The 20,985-nt window shown below is 37.0% G+C and overlaps 3 protein-coding genes across 6 annotated transcripts; 1 reads left to right on the plus strand and 2 right to left on the minus strand.

Moving 5' to 3' along the window:
• Window positions 1–4,425: 4,425 nt before the first annotated feature.
• LOC135169409 (lysosomal acid glucosylceramidase-like) lies at window positions 4,426–8,233 on the plus strand. 2 transcript variants are annotated; one of them, XM_064134376.1, is made up of 6 exons: window positions 4,426–4,549; window positions 4,775–4,835; window positions 5,073–5,394; window positions 5,482–6,259; window positions 7,140–7,414; window positions 7,634–8,233. In XM_064134376.1, exons 2-6 carry the CDS (start codon window positions 4,790–4,792, stop codon window positions 7,734–7,736), a joined length of 1,524 nt encoding a protein of 507 aa, XP_063990446.1. In that variant the 5' UTR covers window positions 4,426–4,549; window positions 4,775–4,789; the 3' UTR covers window positions 7,737–8,233. The 2 variants fall into 2 exon arrangements, with proteins under 2 accessions (XP_063990446.1, XP_063990445.1); XM_064134375.1 differs by having other exon boundaries at window positions 4,449–4,577.
• A 538-nt stretch (window positions 8,234–8,771) lies between these two features.
• LOC135169408 (lysosomal acid glucosylceramidase-like) lies at window positions 8,772–14,752 on the minus strand. Of its 3 annotated transcripts, none has more exons than XM_064134373.1 (6): window positions 14,251–14,752; window positions 11,847–11,907; window positions 11,465–11,780; window positions 10,600–11,377; window positions 9,762–10,036; window positions 8,772–9,351 (listed from the first exon to the last, which is right to left on the minus strand). In XM_064134373.1, exons 2-6 carry the CDS (start codon window positions 11,899–11,901, stop codon window positions 9,249–9,251), a joined length of 1,527 nt encoding a protein of 508 aa, XP_063990443.1. In that variant the 5' UTR covers window positions 11,902–11,907; window positions 14,251–14,752; the 3' UTR covers window positions 8,772–9,248. The 3 variants fall into 3 exon arrangements, with proteins under 3 accessions (XP_063990443.1, XP_063990442.1, XP_063990444.1); XM_064134372.1 differs by lacking the exon at window positions 14,251–14,752 and adding an exon at window positions 12,559–12,699; XM_064134374.1 differs by lacking the exon at window positions 14,251–14,752 and adding an exon at window positions 12,084–12,274.
• A 137-nt stretch (window positions 14,753–14,889) lies between these two features.
• Window positions 14,890–17,696, minus strand: LOC135169411 (lysosomal acid glucosylceramidase-like). The gene is made up of 5 exons (XM_064134377.1): window positions 17,540–17,696; window positions 17,152–17,467; window positions 15,819–16,599; window positions 15,397–15,671; window positions 14,890–15,122 (listed from the first exon to the last, which is right to left on the minus strand). Exons 1-5 carry the CDS (start codon window positions 17,583–17,585, stop codon window positions 15,020–15,022), a joined length of 1,521 nt encoding a protein of 506 aa, XP_063990447.1. The 5' UTR covers window positions 17,586–17,696; the 3' UTR covers window positions 14,890–15,019.
• Window positions 17,697–20,985: the final 3,289 nt, after the last annotated feature.

Genomic DNA, 20,985 nt, shown 5'->3' on the forward strand with positions numbered 1-20,985 from the left:
TGAGATGGAATTTATTTATTAGCAAAATTTACCATCGGAATTCAAGAGAGGACAAATAAGTACATTATTTTATTCTTAAGAAGGTAATCCGAAATCAATCTCTTAATTGGTGAAATTTCACTCATATCTTGAGAACAAGGTACCTTACATCGCTCATCCTTGTCCTAAATAATCCATGAGGGTTAATACTTATCAATATAAATAAAAAATAAATAACTAAAGAGCAGGGAAAAATGAGGATTGATTTAGCCTTTGTGAAGCTTTGATAATTTCAGCCTGAAATTTCAGAGCCTTAGCCAGGCTTGGAATGACCCTCGAGAATTGGATCATCACTAGCCCTCGATTCAAGCCCGTTTGTGACGATGAGGTCAGGCCTGTTTGAGGCTTGCGATACGCAGGCTTGTCGAAGCAAGGCGTGTACAGGCCTGTTTCGGTCGTCAGCCTTGGTTTTTCTTACCTGGGCAGCGGTGAATCATTATCGATCTTTGGTGAAATTTTACGGAAGACATATTGGAATCTATGTGGGGATTCATTCAATTTCACTTCAAAGCAATATGTTTTATTGGATTTCACTTCGCTCTTGGATTACGTTTCGAAACATAATTTTCACGCTTTTTTCCTAGTGATTTTTATTGAATTTTTCTCTCCACGTGAAATACGTTTGAATTGCAAGCGGAAAAATTTCTTCGTTCAACTGATAAATTTCAGGTGACGAAAGGTATCGTAAATTGTTTCTTTTTCTATGCGACTCTCTAGAGAAAAACCACAATGGTTTCTGTATCGTCGGTTTTCAACATTAACTCTGCTCTCCCTCGGCATCGCCCGGAACAGATACGAGCACTCGCATTCATTCTCACATCCCCTTTCCCGGCAGCATATGCACCTATTGTACACATATCAGGGGAGTATGTGAAAAGATTTTTCGAGGATGTAAAACGAGCGTAAAAAATTATTACACGACTGTATAAATTCAAATGGCTACACGCTACGTTATTTTCTTCTCGCAGCTGATTTTTTTTTATTAAAAAAACCTGAAATAAGATTTTCGCGATATATTGAATGAAATTGTGCGCTTGTTCCTTCCAATCGAGTTGGAGTGTATTTCAAACTTACAAGTTTCATTTTAAGAAAGGAGAAGTTGCGAAACTTGAAAATGTGAATTGTGGCTTTAAATACGCTTAACTCAGAAGGAAATGAGAGAGAATATATGTATACATGTATATTTCTTGCTCATGGTGTGCTGGGTAGGTAGTCATAAGAGCGTACACTGGATAAAGCTATCCGCGTTTTGCCTTGAATATAAGAAAACAGCGGGGATCTGGGTATTTGCCGTGGAAAAAGAATCCTGATGAGAATACAATTTCAAATTTATATTGAAGGTGAATTGTGATTTTTTCCTTTAATTAACGGACAGAGACCGGTAAGGCAATAATGAGATGCGTTGCTGAAGTCCACTACACGGGCCTCATCGTTGTCTCCAATTATAGAGAAGGAAGGTGGAGTGTTTGACAAAAACAGCCTATTTCAGCCAGCCACCTAAAAATAAAAACAATCTGTTGGGAAGTTTTCAAAAACTAACAATTGGGTGAGAACAAGGGCTCCAACGTTATAAAATGAGAAGCATCCGAACTAGTGGAGAGAATATAAGCCGTGATTGTATTGTTGCAGCCCTATCTATTATTCTTACCATCGGATACTATTCCTGTTTTTCCAATTTTCACCCTCATAAATAAATGTCTAATAGTATTGCCAAGGAAAATCTATTTCCAATCGAGCACTGTACGAATGCTAACGAAATTATTATCGAGCTACCAGAGTTTAATTCTATTCAGCAATTACGATTATCCGAAACCCACAATATGGCATCGGGAAATGCTCACACAGAGATGAGTGAATACAAGACCCAGTAGCACAATAAAACTACAGCAGTGGAAACGTTGCATTGCGGTACACGACGCGGTGAGCTGGAGTGGTGTGTAATCTCAACTGAAAGGGAGGAAAAGGACAGAGGTGATGTGTCTGTGTATACACAGCAATGGCCGAGGCGCAGTTTGCGTTTCACAACTGGGGTTGTCCGCAATACTCTTTTCTCTTCACCAGAAGCATAAATATCATAGTTGCATGAAAAACAGTGTCCTCAATGATAATTGAATTACGAAACAAATTTTATTTCATTCCAGAAAGTCGCAAATTAATGTACACAGTTCCGTTCTATGTACAGAAGATGTTGTGACAATTTTCTTGTTTGTTATATATATATATATGAAGAGGTTCACTGCAAATTTATCTGCAGAAGAAGAATAGTGAAACTCAATGGCCTATAAGAATCGAAGAAATTGAGTTACTCAATGTTTTTTTCCAGAATCCTGCAACTACTCTAAAATTTATCACCCAGAAAGATTGCTATAACACCTAAAAAGCGTGAGAGAAGAATGTACAAGCACTGAAAAAAGCATTTTTCTATGGCAGCAGGGGGCTACGCCCCCTACCCACTCCCCTTCGTCAACTCTGGTGAGGGTTCACCCTCACTACGCGCTTGCTTGACTCGCCAGCCCCCTCCTTCCCCCTCTCACTGCAATCGTTCCATCAATTTTTTCCCCCAAAAAATAAAGTTGATGCCAGTTCAGATGATATTCACATTCGAATTTGATGTGCATATTCTTCATTCCAATCCCATACTTTATCCTGATGCCTTTCGCATCTCCTGAATTTTTGAAAGCGTTGCCTGAATGTCAAAAAGTGTCTCGCACTTTTTGCATTATATAAAGAGAAATGAGATTCCCTAGAATGGCAAAAGTCCAGTCGAACGAAGTTTCTGAAATATACATTGGTTAACTGTTAATGACTGGCAGTTTGGTGGGACCCAGTGGGCCTTAACCTACGGCTAAGATTTATTCATTAATGACTAATTCATTTTATGCGCGTAGCCCTTAGATTAAAGTGAATCAATTAAGTCAGCGGATTGCATCATCACACTTGTGAATTTGACCTTCACTGCTATTGTAAAAAAGATATAAAGTATTGCGTATAATTCTCACCTGTCCTCTCGCTGATGGAAACACATTATGGAAAGGTCTTTTGACGTGTCCATTTGGAATTAATGCAGAGCTCTCCTTCATAGACAGAGGTTTCAATCATTAATGAGAGAAGCGGAAATTCACTATGACAATCTCGTCCCACAAATGCATTTCCAACTCCTGTCTGCAAGTATACATATGCATAATAACGTTAATTAATCCGACACAGGAGGCATTCAATTACGTAGCGCATGATTGGCTTGAAACTTGACGAGAGGAAGATCAAGAGAGTCGAATTACCTCGATTTCTCAATTAACATGAGTGCTGACGTGAACTCGCAAATAAACAAGTAATTATGTGTTATTTTTTTATGAAAATCTCTATTGTCAGCTCATTAAGTTAAAATCGTCTTGTATCGTCTCCTCTGAGGATATTGGAGGGCGGGAGTAATAAACGATATTCTATGGATTTTTATTATTTTAAATTTCCACTGAAATTTCACGGAAGCTCGTCTCTGACAAACCGGTAAAACACTTGATTATTCAGTTGAATTATAACGTAAATTGTGAGATCATGTTGCAAATTGATAGATAAATTAAAAATTCTGATGTTCTTTTCCAATAAAAGATGCCTCTCAAAATACATTCTCATTTTAATAGGGCTAGTTTTAGTGGTTTCAGTAGCCCTTCATAAAAATGAGGAGATGATTAAAATTCTCAAATGTCGAAGGACCCTTTGAGTCTTTGGTTTATGTTCGCTCGCTGGGTGGGGACGAACTCCATGACAATCGCTTGAGCCTCCATAATCTTTGCTGACAATATTAGCTAGACTCTCCGCATTATCGTATTAGTCACTGGATTTATTATGGTATCTGTAGATAATGTAACTCTTGTGAGTCACTCACCCAAGCGGGAATAGCGTGAGTCAGAATGACCTTAAAAATTCGAATAATATTTGCATATCCGCGACGACACTTCATTTCTGATAATCATTCCAAATAATCGCAATACGCAGTAAATTACATTAACCACACGATTTCCCATATTCATTAATATAGTATGTAGTCATTGGCTATTGAAGTTTACCAGGGTGTTGCATCCCTTTTAATATTCTAGGTAGTTCCTCTGAGAAAACCAAGCGGACCGGATGTACCTTTCCGAGTACCAATAAAGATTCCATTATTGCACTTATTTACCAATTTGAATTGTTTAAAATTAGCCCATTTCCAATATTGAAAATGATTATTTCACTGAGACGATGTTTGCAAATGTCTCCCCCAATGTAAAAGAAAAGTTGCTTAGTCTCTGCAAAGCTGTTGCTTACGCGTTCTATTAATTATTCTAATGCATGAAGAGAATATTCAGACGGCAAAATGCTCAAGAAATCTCTCCCACCTGCGCCAGACGTGAGCGCTCACATATAAATGAACCCTGGAGTTAGGGTTAACGTGGCCATTCAGTTGAACAGCAACGAAACAAAAAAAGACACGACAAAAGTCATAACAAACTTTTCTCTAATTGCATAGCATGTGGTACGCATAATTGGCCAATCTTCTATTCGTGAGTGCTATAATTTCTATGAATTCTGCCATATAATCAACTTTATTTGGTGATATAATCTGTTAAACACACGAGTCTTCTTGTTCCTTCTCCTTAGAGATCATCTAATGTGAAAATATCAATATAAAGATGAATTGTTCATCAACAATTGTCACCGATTAATTATTGACAATTATTGGGAATTGTTCATTTTCTAGGATATCGCCGGTAAAATGCAGTGGTTAAGTTTCTCAACAATGAGCTGGACTCTGGCAATAGGTAAGGAATTTGGTGATGCCGCGTGACGTGGGAAAAACAAAACGAGAGACATGACAAGACGAGCCATTCCAGACAATCTCTGTCACTCGGTCTTTATTTTTTGTCAGTAATTTGAATTACAGAGACGATATAAGCGAAATGGCCTCCTGACAATGGCATGGGACGTGCGGCATCACTGAAGGGATTACAGTACTTAGAGAAATAATGCTGTTCTACTTATAAATAACTTAATTGCAGTTTTCGTGTACGGTGATGAGTGCATACCCCGTAAATTTTCGGAGGAGAGCATAGTCTGCGTATGTAATGCAACCTATTGTGATTCTGTTAAAATCAAAGTACCCAAAAAAGGGTCCTTTCGCAGATACACATCGACACTATCTGGCGAAAGATTGCACAGCCGGGATGGTGTCTTCAATACTCCGTTGAAGAGTAGGGTAACTCTTCTGTTGAATCCAAAGAAAAAGTATCAGACAATACATGGCTTTGGTGGGGCATTCACGGATTCGGCGGGCTTGAATATCAATACTTTGAGTAAACCAACTCAACAGAAATTAATGCAGTGAGTTACTCCATTACACTAGAAACAAAGAGCGCTTATCGTCAGTAGATATGAAAAAAGAGTCTGTTATTAAATTCAACGTTTTAGAACGTACTTTGGACCTGACGGTAGTCGATACAACATTGGTCGATTACCTATTGGAGGTTCGGATTTCTCCACGCGGGGTTACACCTTGGACGATGTGCCCGGTGATACGAAACTCTCAAATTTCTCACTTGCACCAGAGGACAAGTTATACAAAATACCCTATATGAGAACAGCATTAGCATTGAATCCACAAATAAAATTTGTCGCTGCACCATGGACAGCCCCACCCTGGATGAAGACAAATAATCAGTATATTGGACAACATAGCCACTTAAAACCAGAGTATTACCAGACGTATGCCAACTACTTGATAAAATTCTTAGAAAGCTATAAGAAGTTGGGACTTCCAATGTGGGCTATGAGTCTCGGTAATGAGCCAATAAATTCTTATATGCCATTTGTAACTATAAATGATCTGGCATGGACTCCTCAAAACCAAGCAAGATGGCTGGTGAATAATCTGGTACCGGCCCTTAATCAATCAACATCTCGTGAGACTCATCTTCTTGGTCTTGATGATGAACGGATAGTGCTACCTTGGTGGTTAGACGAGATGTATCGAACCGCTGATGTTGGAAAACATTTCATTGGATTTGGTGTTCACTGGTATACAAATTCATTAACGCCTGTGACCCTTCTTGATATTGTTCATCGCAAATATCCAGATAAATTCATTATCTGTACTGAATCATCCTATATACCTTTTCCATGGGATGACGTACCTGTCAGGCTGGGAAGTTGGCAGCGAGCAGAACTTTACATTCGTAATATCATCGAGGTTTTTTTCTTTATTGGCCTCTTATGCAGGGAAGGGCAAAGTAGTCCGATCTCGGAGTGAATCGCATTTCTCCCTTAAATTCATGCCTTCTAAGAGGATAATTAATTACCTGGATTGATGGGTTTTAGTATGGGATATTGTATTGGGCGTTGGGTCTTTAAGATGTGCCGGCATTCCCTCTACTGAACGCAGTTTTGTTGAGTCGGTTCAACATGGGTAACGCGTTAATTAAGTGTGTGAAGATTTTGAAACCATAGTTACTTTGGTTTTATTATCTTCCCGAGTTTTGAATTTTGAAATCAACTAAAAGTAAACTCAGGCCATTTTGGGAATGATGAAACCGGGAATAAAAATCAATTACGAATCGAACGACCTGATTGTTTCAGTTAATAAAAATTAAATCTAAATTTTTTAACAACATGAGAGATTCAGGTATGGACAGTCTTCTCGTACTCAATTAACTGTTTAAAAAGACAAAATAATTTCTATGAAATTTCCCAAAGAAATTTCATTTCCTCCATTTTTTACTTGCGTGGTGTTCATTGAACGCCCTCACCCTTCGCCTGCTCAGCAACCCCCACTTTCATCCCATTATGATTCTACTTAGACCTCTATAATTAGAGGCGCCTGAAACTTGCTAGGCTCGGCCAATTATAGAGTTCCAAGCTTTAATGTTACTCCGAGCTCCCGGGACTTTGCTCAACCCCGCTATAACATGTTATAGTTTCGTTGGTAGAATATGAGGAATAGGCCAGGATTGACAGAGAACGGCCCACTATTGACCTGTATTGGGGGACGTTTAACCGATCCTGACTCATTCTAATCTCTTACCTAAGCGCAGCATCACAATCATCGCTTTTACAAATTTGCATTTTTTTAGGATATGAATCACTGGGTGTCAGGCTGGGTAGATTGGAATTTGGCGCTGGATAAATCGGGTGGCCCAAGTTGGATACCCAATCCTGTCGATTCGGCCATAATCGTCAATCCGGAGACAGATGAGTTTTTCAAACAGCCTATATTCTACACAATGGCTCATTTCAGCAAATTTATACCAGTTGGATCAGAGAGAATAGGACTGAGTTCGCATTGTGAAATCAAATCGGTGGCGTTTTTAACGCCTAATAATGAAACTGTCATTGTTCTCTACAATCAGTAAGTTCATTTCTACTACTACCGATCAAGATATTAATAGAAGAACGATCAATTCGGTCAAAGTTTCTATTGTCTTCAACTTCCCATTAGCGATTGCGTGATCTATTAAAATATTTCTCTATTAGATTTCTCGCGTGTAAGAGCATGAGTTAGATACTATAACTCCGTGATAAACTTGTCATTTGTTTCCTTCTCTTCAATAAGTAATTGCTTTTCCAGAGCGAATAAAAATAAAACCGTCAGCATCATCGATCCCGAACATGGAGACGTGAACATTGAGATGACTCCAAGATCGATGGAAACTATTATTTACCAACGATAATTAAATTGCACAATAAATTAGATGAGGGATTCATTTCTCCAGTATTAGCTTGACTTTCACAACAGACAAAATTGATGCGATAATGAGTAACAGGAGAAGCGCAAACGACACACAATAAGCAAGTGATATTGAAATACGCGGCAAAGCAAAAGGTTCCACAATAGCAAATTTTGCTTTTTTCTCCTCAATATATGTCTCTAAGAATCTATATTTGATAAAGAAGTACACAGAAAATAGTTCAATCATTATTTACTTGCTTTTGAAAAATGACATTTCCACATGTTCTGAAAAGGACTGCGAAGTCAGCTTACTAAGTTAGGAAATATTCGTGGGACGCCATCTGGGAGTTAGGTCAACTCCAAGAATCTAGAAAAATATTCTGCACATGTACTTCTCTCTAAAATATGAGAATAGACGGGCTGAGTCGTAATATATTTCTTATAAGCATTTTTTGTACCAGACTGCAAAATACAATAATAAAAATCCTACGATCACCACTTCTGGCTGTGTGAGACAGAGAGTTAAGGCCTTAAATCTATTGATATAGTGGCAACTGTTGTTGATAAATACCCTAATCAATTCCACATGCCAGAGTTCACAATCCTGTAGATACAGACAGAAAAACTTCCGAATGTCGATGCAATGTTGCAAAAAACGTAGCATCCATCTTAAAGTCGGTAAGTCGAATGCATTCAAGATATGTGAGAATTTTAGGTGGGCTTAGGTGCCATTTATTTATGTATATCTGCAGATGAAGAATTTTCTCAGAAAACGTTGTATTTTAGAAACTGTTAGACTGCTTGAAGCAAAAATTAAGGGCAAATTTGATTCTCAATAGCATCTGAAGTTGACCGTTCCATTTTTTTATAATGATCATTATGCACTTATTGACACACCTGGACAGACGTTTCTCTACATACAAATAGAATAAGTATACATACAAGTATTTCTATGAACCAAATTTTGGTGCATCTTACAATTTTCGGTTAAACCCAACCACAATTAAGAACCCCGCAAAAATTATGCTCATAAGAATATCGTGAGATCCACATTGTGACATTTTATATCTCCATTATTAATACAAATAATTTGCATGCAAGTATCATAATTTTTGTTTTCAAATGATAGCATTGTTCAAATTTAATCATTCACTCGTCACTTGAATTCATCGTTTTTTAGGAGCTAAAATATCTGAAAATGCATGCGTGTGTGTTGTGTATGTTGTGACAGCTTCTCCAAACTTCGATCTTCGATTGTGCGCGATAGCTCTTCGTGAAATTTAGTCATTTATTTCCTTATACGCAAGTACTGTTAAACCTTATTCCGCTCCATTCATAGAAATTTAATTGATTTATTTATTCTTCACTTCCAATTTTTGCTCTGCCGGGTATAATTTGTCAAGCTGTGGTGTCGAACGCGCCTTTTCCGCCTTCGATCGATCTTTATCACATTGAGTGACTGATGCAAATGATGAAGAAATACTTAAGATAGTCATTTCATATCTGCATTTCATTACTGCTTGTAAATAATTGTTTTCATGGATCTCGGGGGCATCTGAACGTTCACTTCCCCCTGCTCGGGATCTACGACGGTGATGTTTTTGCTCTTTTTCTCCCTGCAACAGACATAAGTAACACGGATCAAACTTTCTGGATTTCTGAAATTTTCAGCGTTGAAAATACGAAAAATATGGCTTGATAATTAGCTATGATGGAAAATACTATTTAGCCGATACTGATATGATTTAATATGGTAAATTGGACTCAAGAGCATACAAAAAAAAATTATATGGAATATGTGTCACGATTTCTTATATATTTATCATAAAAATATTTGTCAAAGAAAATTTTCTCATGCACGGACGAATGACTTCCAATTTAAAAAAACAAGCGATTTCTTTCCTTATTGTTTCGACTGTTCAGCAATTTTTATCTAAACTATATCCTGAAATTATTCAAAGTTACTGGTTCTTTAAAATTTCATCTCCCTTTATATAATTTGCACAGCCATCTGAAAAAAACTCACCGGTTATGAAGAACGATGACAATTTCGTTATCAGGTGTCGAGAATGCTACCGATCTGATGTCACAGTGAGACGTCAGACCTATCCTGGCTGATCCGGGTGGCACAAATTTACTAAAATGAGCAATTGAATAGAACAGGGGTTGTTTGAAGAACTCATCAGTTTGAGGACTGACGATTATGGGCGAATCAACAGGATTAAACTCCCAATTTGGCCCGCCCGACACATCCAAGGCCAAATTCCAATCTACCCAGCCTGTTACCCAGTGATTCATATCCTAGAACAATCGGATTTTGTAAATAATTTCCATGACACTGGTTTAGCAGGAAATGAGAAATGATGGCTATATAGAGAGAAACTTGAAGGTAAATATCATTAATGAAGTCGTCTTTTATGTCTTCTACGATCTGCTTACCTTTGATAATACTGAAGCGGAAATTAGGCTAAAAAGTACCCTGAATATTCACTACTCTGTATTTATAAACGCTCGAGGCGGTTCTAAATTACGATAATTCCTTTTTCTATTTTGCGTTCGCGCATTAATAACTAGCGAGAAATTCCTGGTTGCAATATGATTAAACGTCACTTAAAACATTATCAAATTATTTATCAGATGTTTTTTGCAAAATACGAAAAAATTAAATATTAGAGTGTAGAAATGTAAAACTTCACTCGCCGTTGGAATGTACAAACAGGTAATTCCGAGCAAAAAAAGATATTATAAGTTGCGGTTTTAGTCTGACACAAAATATTTTTTTATGTTTCAAATCTGATTTCCGTAATAGTGAAATATTATCCGGCGATAATAAGAAAGTGAGATAACAGCATAAAGCGACAAACCTCAATGATATCGTGGATGTAACGTTCAGCTCGATGCCAGTTACCCAAACGAACGGGTACAGGATCCCATGGATATGGAACATAAGACGCCTCGGTATTTAAAATAAATTTATCTGGATATTTCTGGTGAGTCATATCAAGAAGAGTTGCAGGAGCGACAGCATCTGCATACCAGTGGATGGCAATTCCAGAAAAATATTTTCCAACATCAGCAGTTTGATACATAATATCAATCCACCAGGGTAGTAGTATCCTTTGATCATCAAGGGCTAGAAGTAGGGTCTCCCAAGAGGTTGATTGTGCGAGCGCTGGTCCTAAATTATTGACTAACCATTTAGCTTGTGCACGGGGGCCAAAGGGCATATCATTTATTGGGACAAAAGGTACGAAACCATCGACTGGCTCATTGCCGAGACTCATCGCCCACATGGGTAGTCCCAATTGTTTATAGCTTTCTAAAAATTTTATTAAATAGTTCGCAAACGTCTGATAATACTCCAGTTTGAGATTTCCAAATAATCCAGAATATTGATTATTCACCTTCATCCAGGGTGGCGCTGTCCAACATGCAGCAAAGAATTTCAAGTTTGGATTCAATTCCAATGCTCTTTTCATATAGGGTATTTTGTATTTCATGTCCTCCAGTGCTAGTGAGAAATTGGAGAGTGTAATATCACCGGGCACATCGTCCAAGGTGTAACCCCGCATGGAGAAATCCGAACCTCCGATAGGCAATCGACCAAGGTTATATCGATTGCCATCGCGTCCAAAGTACGTCCTGAAGCGTTCAAATTAATGACTGAGTCTTTTTTATCTACTTACGGCATGCGCAACTTTAGTTTTCAAATGTAATTACCCAACTCACCGTATCAATTGCTGCTGAGTCCTCTCGCTCAAGGAATTGATATTGAAGCCAGCTGCATCCGTGAATGCTCCACCAAAACCATGTATCGTTTGATACCTTTTCGTTGGATCCAGTCGCAGAACTATTTCATTATTCATTGCCGATCTGAAGACACCCTCCTCCCTGTACAATCTCCATCCGGCAACCGATGATGTGTAGCTACGAAATGATCCTTTTCCCGGCACTTGAACTAGGACTGAGTCACAATAAGTTGCATTGCAGACACAAACAATACTATCTTCATCGAATTTACGCCCCACACAATCATTGCCGTAAACTGAAAGTGTAACGGAGTTATTTCAAAGTGCACCAACTCTTTTTTAACAACAATATCAGTGCATACCTGTTCCGAGAAGCCATCCAATTGTTAAAAAACTCCACAGACACACACTATCCATGATGACCTAGAAAGTCAAAATTTATCTCGATTATTAACAATTCAGCGACTTGTTAAAAAAACCTCTTAAAAAATTTTATTCATATTTCCAGAGTATGGGACCTCTTATCAACGTCAAATGAGCTAAAGTTAGGGAACATTAAAACCTGTGCTTCACGTATAATGTATAACAAAGTTTATTACTCTGCAAAACTTGTGAAATTAATTCCCACAGATGATTAACAACGGGTGTTCTTCTTATTAGATATAAAAAGAAATTAGATTCTCACGAGATGATATTTTTTAAATATATCATCGCAACACATTTACAGATATTTCGTGGTACTGCCTCGCCGAGAAACTCCGTCCGCCTACTGAGTTATTCGAGCCCGAAGTGACATTCTATCTTGGCCAAATGGTTATATTATATTTACTGACTGAAAAGAGAGACGAGAATGGGGCCAAAGTTGAAGTTGCGCAAAGAAGACCGCTCAAAAAAAAACAACACAGTACTTGGACATTTGACCCGCCACTGGATTCTCTTTGTCGCAGAAAATCTTCATCCAGTGAAAATTTTATCCCTCACCATAGCAATTTACAATTTTCATTTGATTTTCTTAATGCCCTTCCGCTGAATGTCTCTTTCAAGAGTTAAGAAGAAATTAACGGTAACACTCACGAATATACGCCGGAGCAATTATTGAAGCCCTATGTGGTAAAGTAAGTGAAACCTTCGTTGATATGTCTTATTTTTATTTCGCTATCTTTCAACTGAGGCCCCACTAACCAGTGCAAATTGCCTTAACCCCAGGACTCATTTATACGTAAGCGCTCGCGTGTGACATGAGTGGGAGAGATTCCTCGAACATTTCGCTTGCTGAATATTCGCTTCATGCTGTTAGAATAATTAATGCAATGCGTAATGAAGAAGTTTTAGAGACACTATTTTTTTCCGTTATACTGGATAATTTTCCATAGATGGTCCCAATTGAAAATGCATTTTGCTCAAAAATTACATTGTATTGATGAATATGGTAATTTGTGTCGCCAGTTCAATCGACGGCTCATTATAATTCCTTAAAATGACTATCTAGCGTAGATAAACGCTTTCATCAAGAATATGCTAATGTTTTGCGTTCCTACGGTTATCGGAATAATACTCTTTCGGAGTAAATGAGTAATTTTCAGAGTTAACAATAATATCGATTTCGTCTGCGATAATGCGATAAATTAAGCAGATTAACTGATGTCATCGTTGGAGAAGTTCATCACTGCATGAATTACGCAGAGGGAAAAAGCGGATTACTTCTCTCTACATTCGAATTCTATTTGAATATATTTCATGTCTATCGAAGGTTAGACGGTGCGCTGCAGTGAATTGGAGCGGGAGAGTTCCGCAGTCCCTGGTAGTTCCCGATGTAAGAGAATTCGTAACAAGAGCCATAGATTTTCGTCCGAGTATAAATTGTCTAAACCCATCGAATGAAAAAATAATAAAGTTCAGAAAAGGAATCCCTGAAAGACATACTGAATTAAAATTAAAATATATCAAATACTGATGGAAATTTATTCCTCCGACTTCTCTCAGTCGTTTCATCTCCCTTTTTGGAAATAATGGGAAAGGAGAAGTACGGACTTCCTTGCTATCAACGTACTTTTATATATCTTCTCACAATTTATCCTCACGTATAACAATTAAATATAGCTGAGCTCTCTTTTATTCACCATTTTTGGAGACTTTTAAATTGGATGAGATTGAATCGCCAAATTCAATTCTTTTCGTCATTTGTAAATGAAGAAGGAAACAAATTTTTATAGATTCAATTAATTTAATGACTTTGTTATTGAACCCCCCATGTGCTGATGATTCTACGGTTACTGCCATGGAAAATTATACAATATAAACTTGAAATATACAATTGACGTACTAAAATATATAGTTAGCGGCTGCAAAATTTTTTAAGCTGTAAATAAATTCAAAAAATATTTACTAATTGTTAGAAACTACTCTATTTAAGTTTTCTCTCTTGTGGCGTAATAAAAATTATCGTAAATTATAGTTTCCAGAAACTTATTAAAATCGGAACTTCATTTATGAGTTAATTTGCTCTTTCAACGGTGCCCAAGGATCGCATGTTATTGTAATTACTTTGTATGAAGTAGGACCTTTAATGGGTGGGTCGGTTTATATCGGATCTACGGCTATGATTGAATCTTGGCTTCCAAGTTAAATTGGTGATTAGAAATTAGAATTGCAGATGTCCCCAGATAATCTCGATGATATCACTTCCAGCACAACGCAATGTGGTAGCATTCAAGAAATAATTTTTTGAGTTTACATAAAAGCACATTCGAAGTAATCGTTACTTACGTCAGTTCGAAATACGTTCTTCAACAGGGCAGTAACAAGCAAATAACTGAAATGATCAGCGGCGACTTATTTGGGTTTTTAATCTGTTTTCAGACTCTTCGATAAATACCCTTTTGTATTAATCTCATCTCTTTTCATTCCCGATATCTTATCCATCTACAAATTGATTCCTGTTCTGACTTTTATTATGACACTGATCGATAGCCATTAATATTGTTATGTCTTTTCAATAAAACATCCGCTATTTGAGTAATGGAGATAAAAGATTGAAGATTATAAAATACATTTGTTAACGTAATCATTGTATCTCAGATATGTAATCAGGGTAGCAAAATAAGACTTGTAAAATTTTTAATTAGGCATGGATTAATTCTAACATAACGACCGATCATCTCCTTTGAACGATGATCTTGTTTTTCAAACTTGAGAGAGTCCAATGGTCTCACTGCAGCCCACAACTCTTGTCGTATAATGTATCACCAAAAATCCATGAAACCTCTATTTGAAAGGTAATCATGAGAAATTGAACTGACATGAACGTTCTTACATATAACAGAGCAAGTAAATCAGGGCTGATAATTTTAAACGTTACGGCTCTGGATGCAATGTTATCGTTACGATAGAGTTATTAATATTGCATTGTAATTAATGTGTTCGAATTTATTCATCATCAAATTTTGATGGTCTACAAATACATTGAAGACCAGTGTACTATTCTCTCAACGATACATTTCGTCACTTAAACTGTTCCATGAATTAGATAAATAGTTCATTTTTTAAATAATATTGTGCGGAAAGAGTTCTCCGGCATTTTTACGTTGATATTCCCTTGGTCAGGATCTACAATCGTCACTAATTGCTCAATATTTTTCCTGCGGGCAATTAATTTCATTACAATTTAATACCTTAGCCGGACACTGAGAACAACAAAGATTTTTGAGAGACGAATCTACACTTCACAAAATTTCAAGGCTTTAAAATTTACGTCCATAATTTGTTTCCTGGCCATATAGACGATAAATTTTAGTTTAAAATTTTTCGTGGAAAGGCAAAAGTTTAATTAAGAAAATATTTTAAAAAGGACTTCGATGTTCTCAATGAGAATATTAAAAACGTTTGAAAAAAACTAGTAACAACCATACTCACGAATTATGCAAAATAATGACGACGGTATTGTTTGGAGTAACAAAAGCAACCGACCCAATATCATCGTGAGGACCGACACTAATCCTAATGGATCCACGTGGTACAAATTTACTGAAATGAGTGAGGGCGTAGTACATCGGTTGTTTGAAAAATTCATCCGTTTCAGGATTGATAATGATCGGTGCATCGACGAAATTACCCACCCAATTAGGGCCACCTTGTTTATTTAATGCGAGGTTCCAGTCTACCCATCCAACAGTCCAGTGATGCATATACTGCAATGAGAAGTTTCGATTTGCAATTTTCAGGTCGATAGGGTACTGAAAAATCTTCAGTAGATTGGAAACTGTGACTCAAATAAACGAAAAATAATTTGGTAATGAAAAGTGGATATCATTATCTTAATCTATGATTCTTCCTACCTCCATAATACTCTGCATGTACTGAGCCCCGCGATTCCAACTTCCCAAATGATCCACCACCGGTCCAGACCTCGAAGTTTCGACGCAAGCTTCAGTCATTAACAAAAATGTCTTAGGACTTATGTTATGCATCTCATCTAAGACATTAGGAGGGGTTTCTGCGTCCGAATACCAGTGGACGCCGACTCCAGCAATGTATTTATCAACATCGGGATTTGCTCTATACATGTTGTCAACCCACCAGGGTAAGGAAAATCGTTGACCATCGAGAGCTATAATAATGGTCTCGTTAGAGTTGGAGGCCTCAATAGCAGGACCAAGATTATTGGTAACCCAGGTGGCGACTGATTGCGGCAGCCAGGGCATATTATTAAATTTTTGGGTGGGATGGAAACCGCTTTCTGGCTCATTTCCAGTAGAGATAGCCCAGATGGGTAAGCCAATATCCATGTAGCTCTCCAGGAATTTTACTAAATAATCGGCGTATGTTTGATAATAATCTTCGTTGAGACGTCCTATGAATCCAAAATAGTCATTGTTCGTCTTCATCCAGGGTGGTGCTGTCCATGCAGCAGATAGGAACTTCAATTCTGCATTTATTGCCAATGCCCGTTTCATGTATGGTATTTTATACTCATAATCCTCCTGTGCGAGAGAGAACTTCGACAGGTTCACATCACCAGGGGTATCGTCCAGGGTGTACGGTCTTGTCGAGAAATCTACACCACCTATGGGTAATCGAGCCAGGTTGTAACGACTTCCTTCTGGGCTAAAATATGTTCTAAACGGAGATCGACAAAAAATTATATTATATGTAGAACTGGTTAAGCAAAGAATATTTTGTTTGTAATGCGTAATAGTGCTAAATGGATGGATCGTTGATTTTCTTTCGATGTTAGAGATCAATGGGAAGGAAAATAGGAAAAAATAATTTATTAATTAATTGTAGTACAAAATTTCATTCTACTATACTATTAATGGAGAATAGAAGCCGGAAAATCATCATTTTTCGGGTTCATCATGAATAATGGAACAAATTAATGTCCGATTATAATTCAACTATTGTCATGATAATATTCATGGTTAATTCTTTCTATTAATTTTTTGCTAGTGTTCGGAAGAAATCTAAAATAAGTGTGAATGAAAATGGATGAAAAAGGTCATTATGCCTCCCCAATACCTCAGACGTTTCCTTGGATGAGTTGTAAGCTATAAAGACTTCGAAATTGCATCAGAAATGTCCTAAATATGGTAAATGATTCTCCTCAAAGATTCATAATTTATGTCGTCCCTAGTATGTCGGTAGATTATTTATTTTTTTCAATTTACTTACCTTATCAATTGCTCTTGACTGCCTTCACTCAAAGTCTTCATGTTAATGCCCACAGAATCGGTGAATGCCCCGCCGAATCCCAGAATTTTTTGATACGTCTTTTGAAAGTTGAGCTTCAGTTGGATGACATTGCTTTCACCGGGGTTGAATGCACCCTCTTCAAGAGTCAATCGTGCACCACTTTTACTTGATAAATAGCTTGCGAACCCACCTTTCTCAAGAGCATTAACTTCTACAGAGTCACAATATGTTGAATTACACACACATACGATATTTTCGCCATTAAATTTTCGAGGGACACATTCTTTCGCCTGACCTGAAAACGGGTCGTAATGTGTTAATCGATAGTTTTATCAACAATTATGTAGATGACTGTTTAACACCATACCCTGCACTAGAAGGTAAGCAATTATAAATAATGCAGAGTTCTGCATATTAACTGAACGTAGAGAATTCAAATGCAAGACGATAATAGTTGTAAAGACGAATAGAATTCCCTTGGATGGGTTAAGGACACTGCATAATGCAAATAATGATATTGGAGGCTCCAAAGGCAGTTTATATTGAAAGAAAAAACAGTAAGGATCCCAAAGGTCATTTATTATTATCTTTATTCATGTACTCGAACAAATATTGATGATCCATCAATTTATCTTGTTTGTTATAAATGATAATCGAAATTAATTAGCGATAGAATCTCGTCATCCCAACGCCTGGATTTCCTACAATCACTTTCTTATCTTCGGCATTGTAAACATCAAAACGTCTGTATTGCATGAATCTCCTATGAATAGTTTCTATGTATACTATTTTCTCTAAAATGAACATCATTGAACATCATCATCATTGAAAAAATGAACTAAATTTACCAGTGTAAGGAAAACCGTATTTGAAATTGTAAATATTTGCATTTATAAATATTTTTTTAAAAGTTTAAGCATAACTTCTTACCAATCATTATGACTGCATTGAATCCCTCAATTTAATTCTTTATATGGTCTACAGTCTCGGTCAAATGGTAGAAAAGCATTGTATTAGAAAAAAAATTGTGACCCTTACCCGTTACTTTTAGTGTGAACTCCCCAAGCCCTTAATGAAAAATCACAAAAACAAGTAGAATCTCCCAAAATTCAATAGAATTTTTTCGATTTGAGAGAGTACAAGAAATCGGAAGTATCTTCTTTTTATTTCTCACGAACCAAAATACTGGACAGTCGGTGATAGTGTAGAATCTAACGGATTGAAAATATAATGGAAAAAGATTATCGGCCGAGATTCACGCTTACATTCTGTTTAGTGAGATTTTAGTTGATTCTTATTGATCCAAGACCAATAAACAAGCGTAAGTTATGTGAGCATCCTATGCGGGTACGCTTTCCTCTTATCAAGGTATTGCTATAATAGTTGCATTTTTTGTCCTAATGCATATTTACATTGGAACCGTGAGTGATAGTGATAAAAATATCAATGAAAATATCTTCTCCTTCAAAATATCTTTGGCTTTCATATTATTGGGTGTTTTTTGTAATTGTCTAAAGGGCTGGAACCCCAAGGTTTATGAACTCTTTTTATGTGCCTCATTTTAATTGGAAGGATTAGATATTTTCAATTTCTAAATCACTGGCGTGTGATCATTGACATATCTCTTCAATGTGTTTGTGGTCAGCAGCACCGGCAATTTTTTTTCGCAGTCCACAGTTTTAAACGAGTGTATTTAGTTAGTGTGACCATTTATTTTGAACGTTCCTGATGGTATCTTGTACATTGCCACAGCGCATGATGGAAATGTATCTCTACACGTACAACCAGGATCACTAATTATTCGAACCCTTTCCGAACTAGCGGCAACGTTGTAATGATTAGCTTCAACTTTTAACTCTGCTTTGTCCTGAAATTTCACACAATCAATGCTATCAAATTTCTCATGATAACATTTGAAGGTCTCAATACGGCTACAGCCATGGCAAACCTGTGAACACCGAGCTACGCAAATTAGCTGGCCTTAACCTTCCAAAGGAGTTTACTGCAACATAGAACGGATTAAAACTGCGTGAAAGTGGCGACGTCCCATACGCTTTAATGAAAGGAAATCTATTCAAATATTCTTGCGTCGATATTTTTAAATGCGATATTTTAATTGATAATCCTCTCATTGTTCAATGGAACTATGAAAGGCCTATAAGGATCATGGCTTACCTATCTGGTCAATCACAACTAGCGATGGACCAGAAAATTGTGTCATAGCTGATGAGAAAATTAATGACAGGAGGTCGACCGCATCATCAGCGGCCAACTGGGTTGTCAGTAAACAGGTTTCAGCTACGGAAGCACCAAGCTCCAATTTCACACGAATTCTATCCATCGAGGGGCAAAGATCATTACTGCCTTCGCGGCTTGACAATATGTACAGGTTCGACCACAATATCGATAAATACATCGTCGGTGTAGCTATTTCCTGGTACATCGACACCTCGCTGTTACGTTCTATGCTTGATAAGATACGCAATATATATCCGAATAAATTCGCCATTGCATCAACAATGCTGAAATCGAAACCTATCAAATTCCGAAGATAGAACTGAAGTAATACATAATTTACATTAATAAAGTACAGCTTTTTAAAACTCTTATGAAAGTAAGTTTTCTCTTATAACAGGGAATTTTTAAACGTTGTTTCCACTTCTGTTATGAAAACCAGGCGTTGTCTAGATTTTCATAATGAAATTAAATCATTCCTTTCACTCCTCCTACAGGGAAAGAAATTTGGCCAGTGATCGTGCAAATTCAACGAAATATGCCAATAGCGTTTCACCGGACCGCCTTTGATCTAATATGAATTAACTAGAATAATTATTTGCTTATTAAAAAACCAATAATTTCTCTTCCCTTATTGGGAGAAGCGTTTTATCTAATTGTACGGAGCTTCAAGTTACTGATTTGAACTTTCAGTCTACTGTTTTATTGAGCGATAATTTTTAAGTGTACCATTAAAGAGTTTGAATCAAATGGTTGTCGAGCATGATCCAATTGCAGTCCAATCGATCGACCAACTATGTACCAGTGATTGACGACCGATAGACCAGAAATTGGCCATTAATCCACCAGTGGCCGAGCCTCTTCCAGTGATCAACCAACAGCCGATCGGCCATCAGCTGCAGCTAATAAGTCGACGTGCTGTAATCAGAGGACCAGTTAAAGAGCGAAACTTTGTAGCCGATGATAATGTAGATGCCGACAGAGAAATCTGAATTAACGACGATGGAATATTTCTAGTTGGCTGTCGCACTCTAATGCCACCTCAAAGATCATAGAGAAGGGACATGTAAAATACTGTTCTGCAGATTATCTTCTAAAACTATTTCTGAACTAGGCTGTAAGTCAGAGATATCTTCGACAACCCTACTACTATATTTGGATGTTTTCCTCACTCCACCGCTTCTCCTGTCGGCACTCCAGTACTACCATGATGGTACACTTCCACATATTTAAAAGACGGAAATTAAAAACAATATAAATTGATTACTGAAGTTTTTTCGATATTTACTGCCCTCAAAAATAGTTTCTTATTCATTATATTTTAAGATAAGCATTTGAAGGAGAGATATTTGTATTTTATATTGAGCAATTATTTTAGCAAATGTTTCTGGTCTTTGAAAAATTGGAACTAAAATCATCACTGAAGGTTCAATGCACTACTAATTAACGAAACGATTCTCATTAGCCTTAAATTATATCAATTATATTTGCTCTAGTAGATGACCATGTTAGTAATAATCACGAACGAACTCCTTCAATACTTACGACTGTGAAATAATTCATCGGAATTTTTTCTTT

Source organism: Diachasmimorpha longicaudata, chromosome 15 (assembly GCF_034640455.1).
Source record: "Diachasmimorpha longicaudata isolate KC_UGA_2023 chromosome 15, iyDiaLong2, whole genome shotgun sequence".
NCBI lineage: Eukaryota > Metazoa > Arthropoda > Insecta > Hymenoptera > Braconidae > Diachasmimorpha > Diachasmimorpha longicaudata.

What these genes read in the sequence shown, in the direction of transcription:
- LOC135169409 (XM_064134376.1), top strand. Translation starts at nt 4,790, where the DNA reads ATGCAGTGGTTAAGTTTCTCAACAATGAGCTGGACTCTGGCAATAG. An exon ending in ACTCAACAGAAATTAATGCA is followed by an intron (nt 5,395 to 5,481) that starts GTGAGTTACTCC and finishes TCAACGTTTTAG; the next exon opens with AACGTACTTTGGACCTGACG. An exon ending in ACATTCGTAATATCATCGAG is followed by an intron (nt 6,260 to 7,139) that starts GTTTTTTTCTTT and finishes GCATTTTTTTAG; the next exon opens with GATATGAATCACTGGGTGTC.
- LOC135169408 (XM_064134373.1), bottom strand. Translation starts at nt 11,901, where the DNA reads ATGGATAGTGTGTGTCTGTGGAGTTTTTTAACAATTGGATGGCTTCTC. An exon ending in TGGATGGCTTCTCGGAACAG is followed by an intron (nt 11,781 to 11,846) that starts GTATGCACTGAT and finishes TTACACTTTCAG; the next exon opens with TTTACGGCAATGATTGTGTG. An exon ending in ACTCAGCAGCAATTGATACG is followed by an intron (nt 11,378 to 11,464) that starts GTGAGTTGGGTA and finishes TGAACGCTTCAG; the next exon opens with GACGTACTTTGGACGCGATG.
- LOC135169411 (XM_064134377.1), bottom strand. Translation starts at nt 17,585, where the DNA reads ATGCAGAACTCTGCATTATTTATAATTGCTTACCTTCTAGTGCAGG. An exon ending in AGTCAAGAGCAATTGATAAG is followed by an intron (nt 16,600 to 17,151) that starts GTAAGTAAATTG and finishes ATCTCCGTTTAG; the next exon opens with AACATATTTTAGCCCAGAAG. An exon ending in ACATGCAGAGTATTATGGAG is followed by an intron (nt 15,672 to 15,818) that starts GTAGGAAGAATC and finishes TTCTCATTGCAG; the next exon opens with TATATGCATCACTGGACTGT.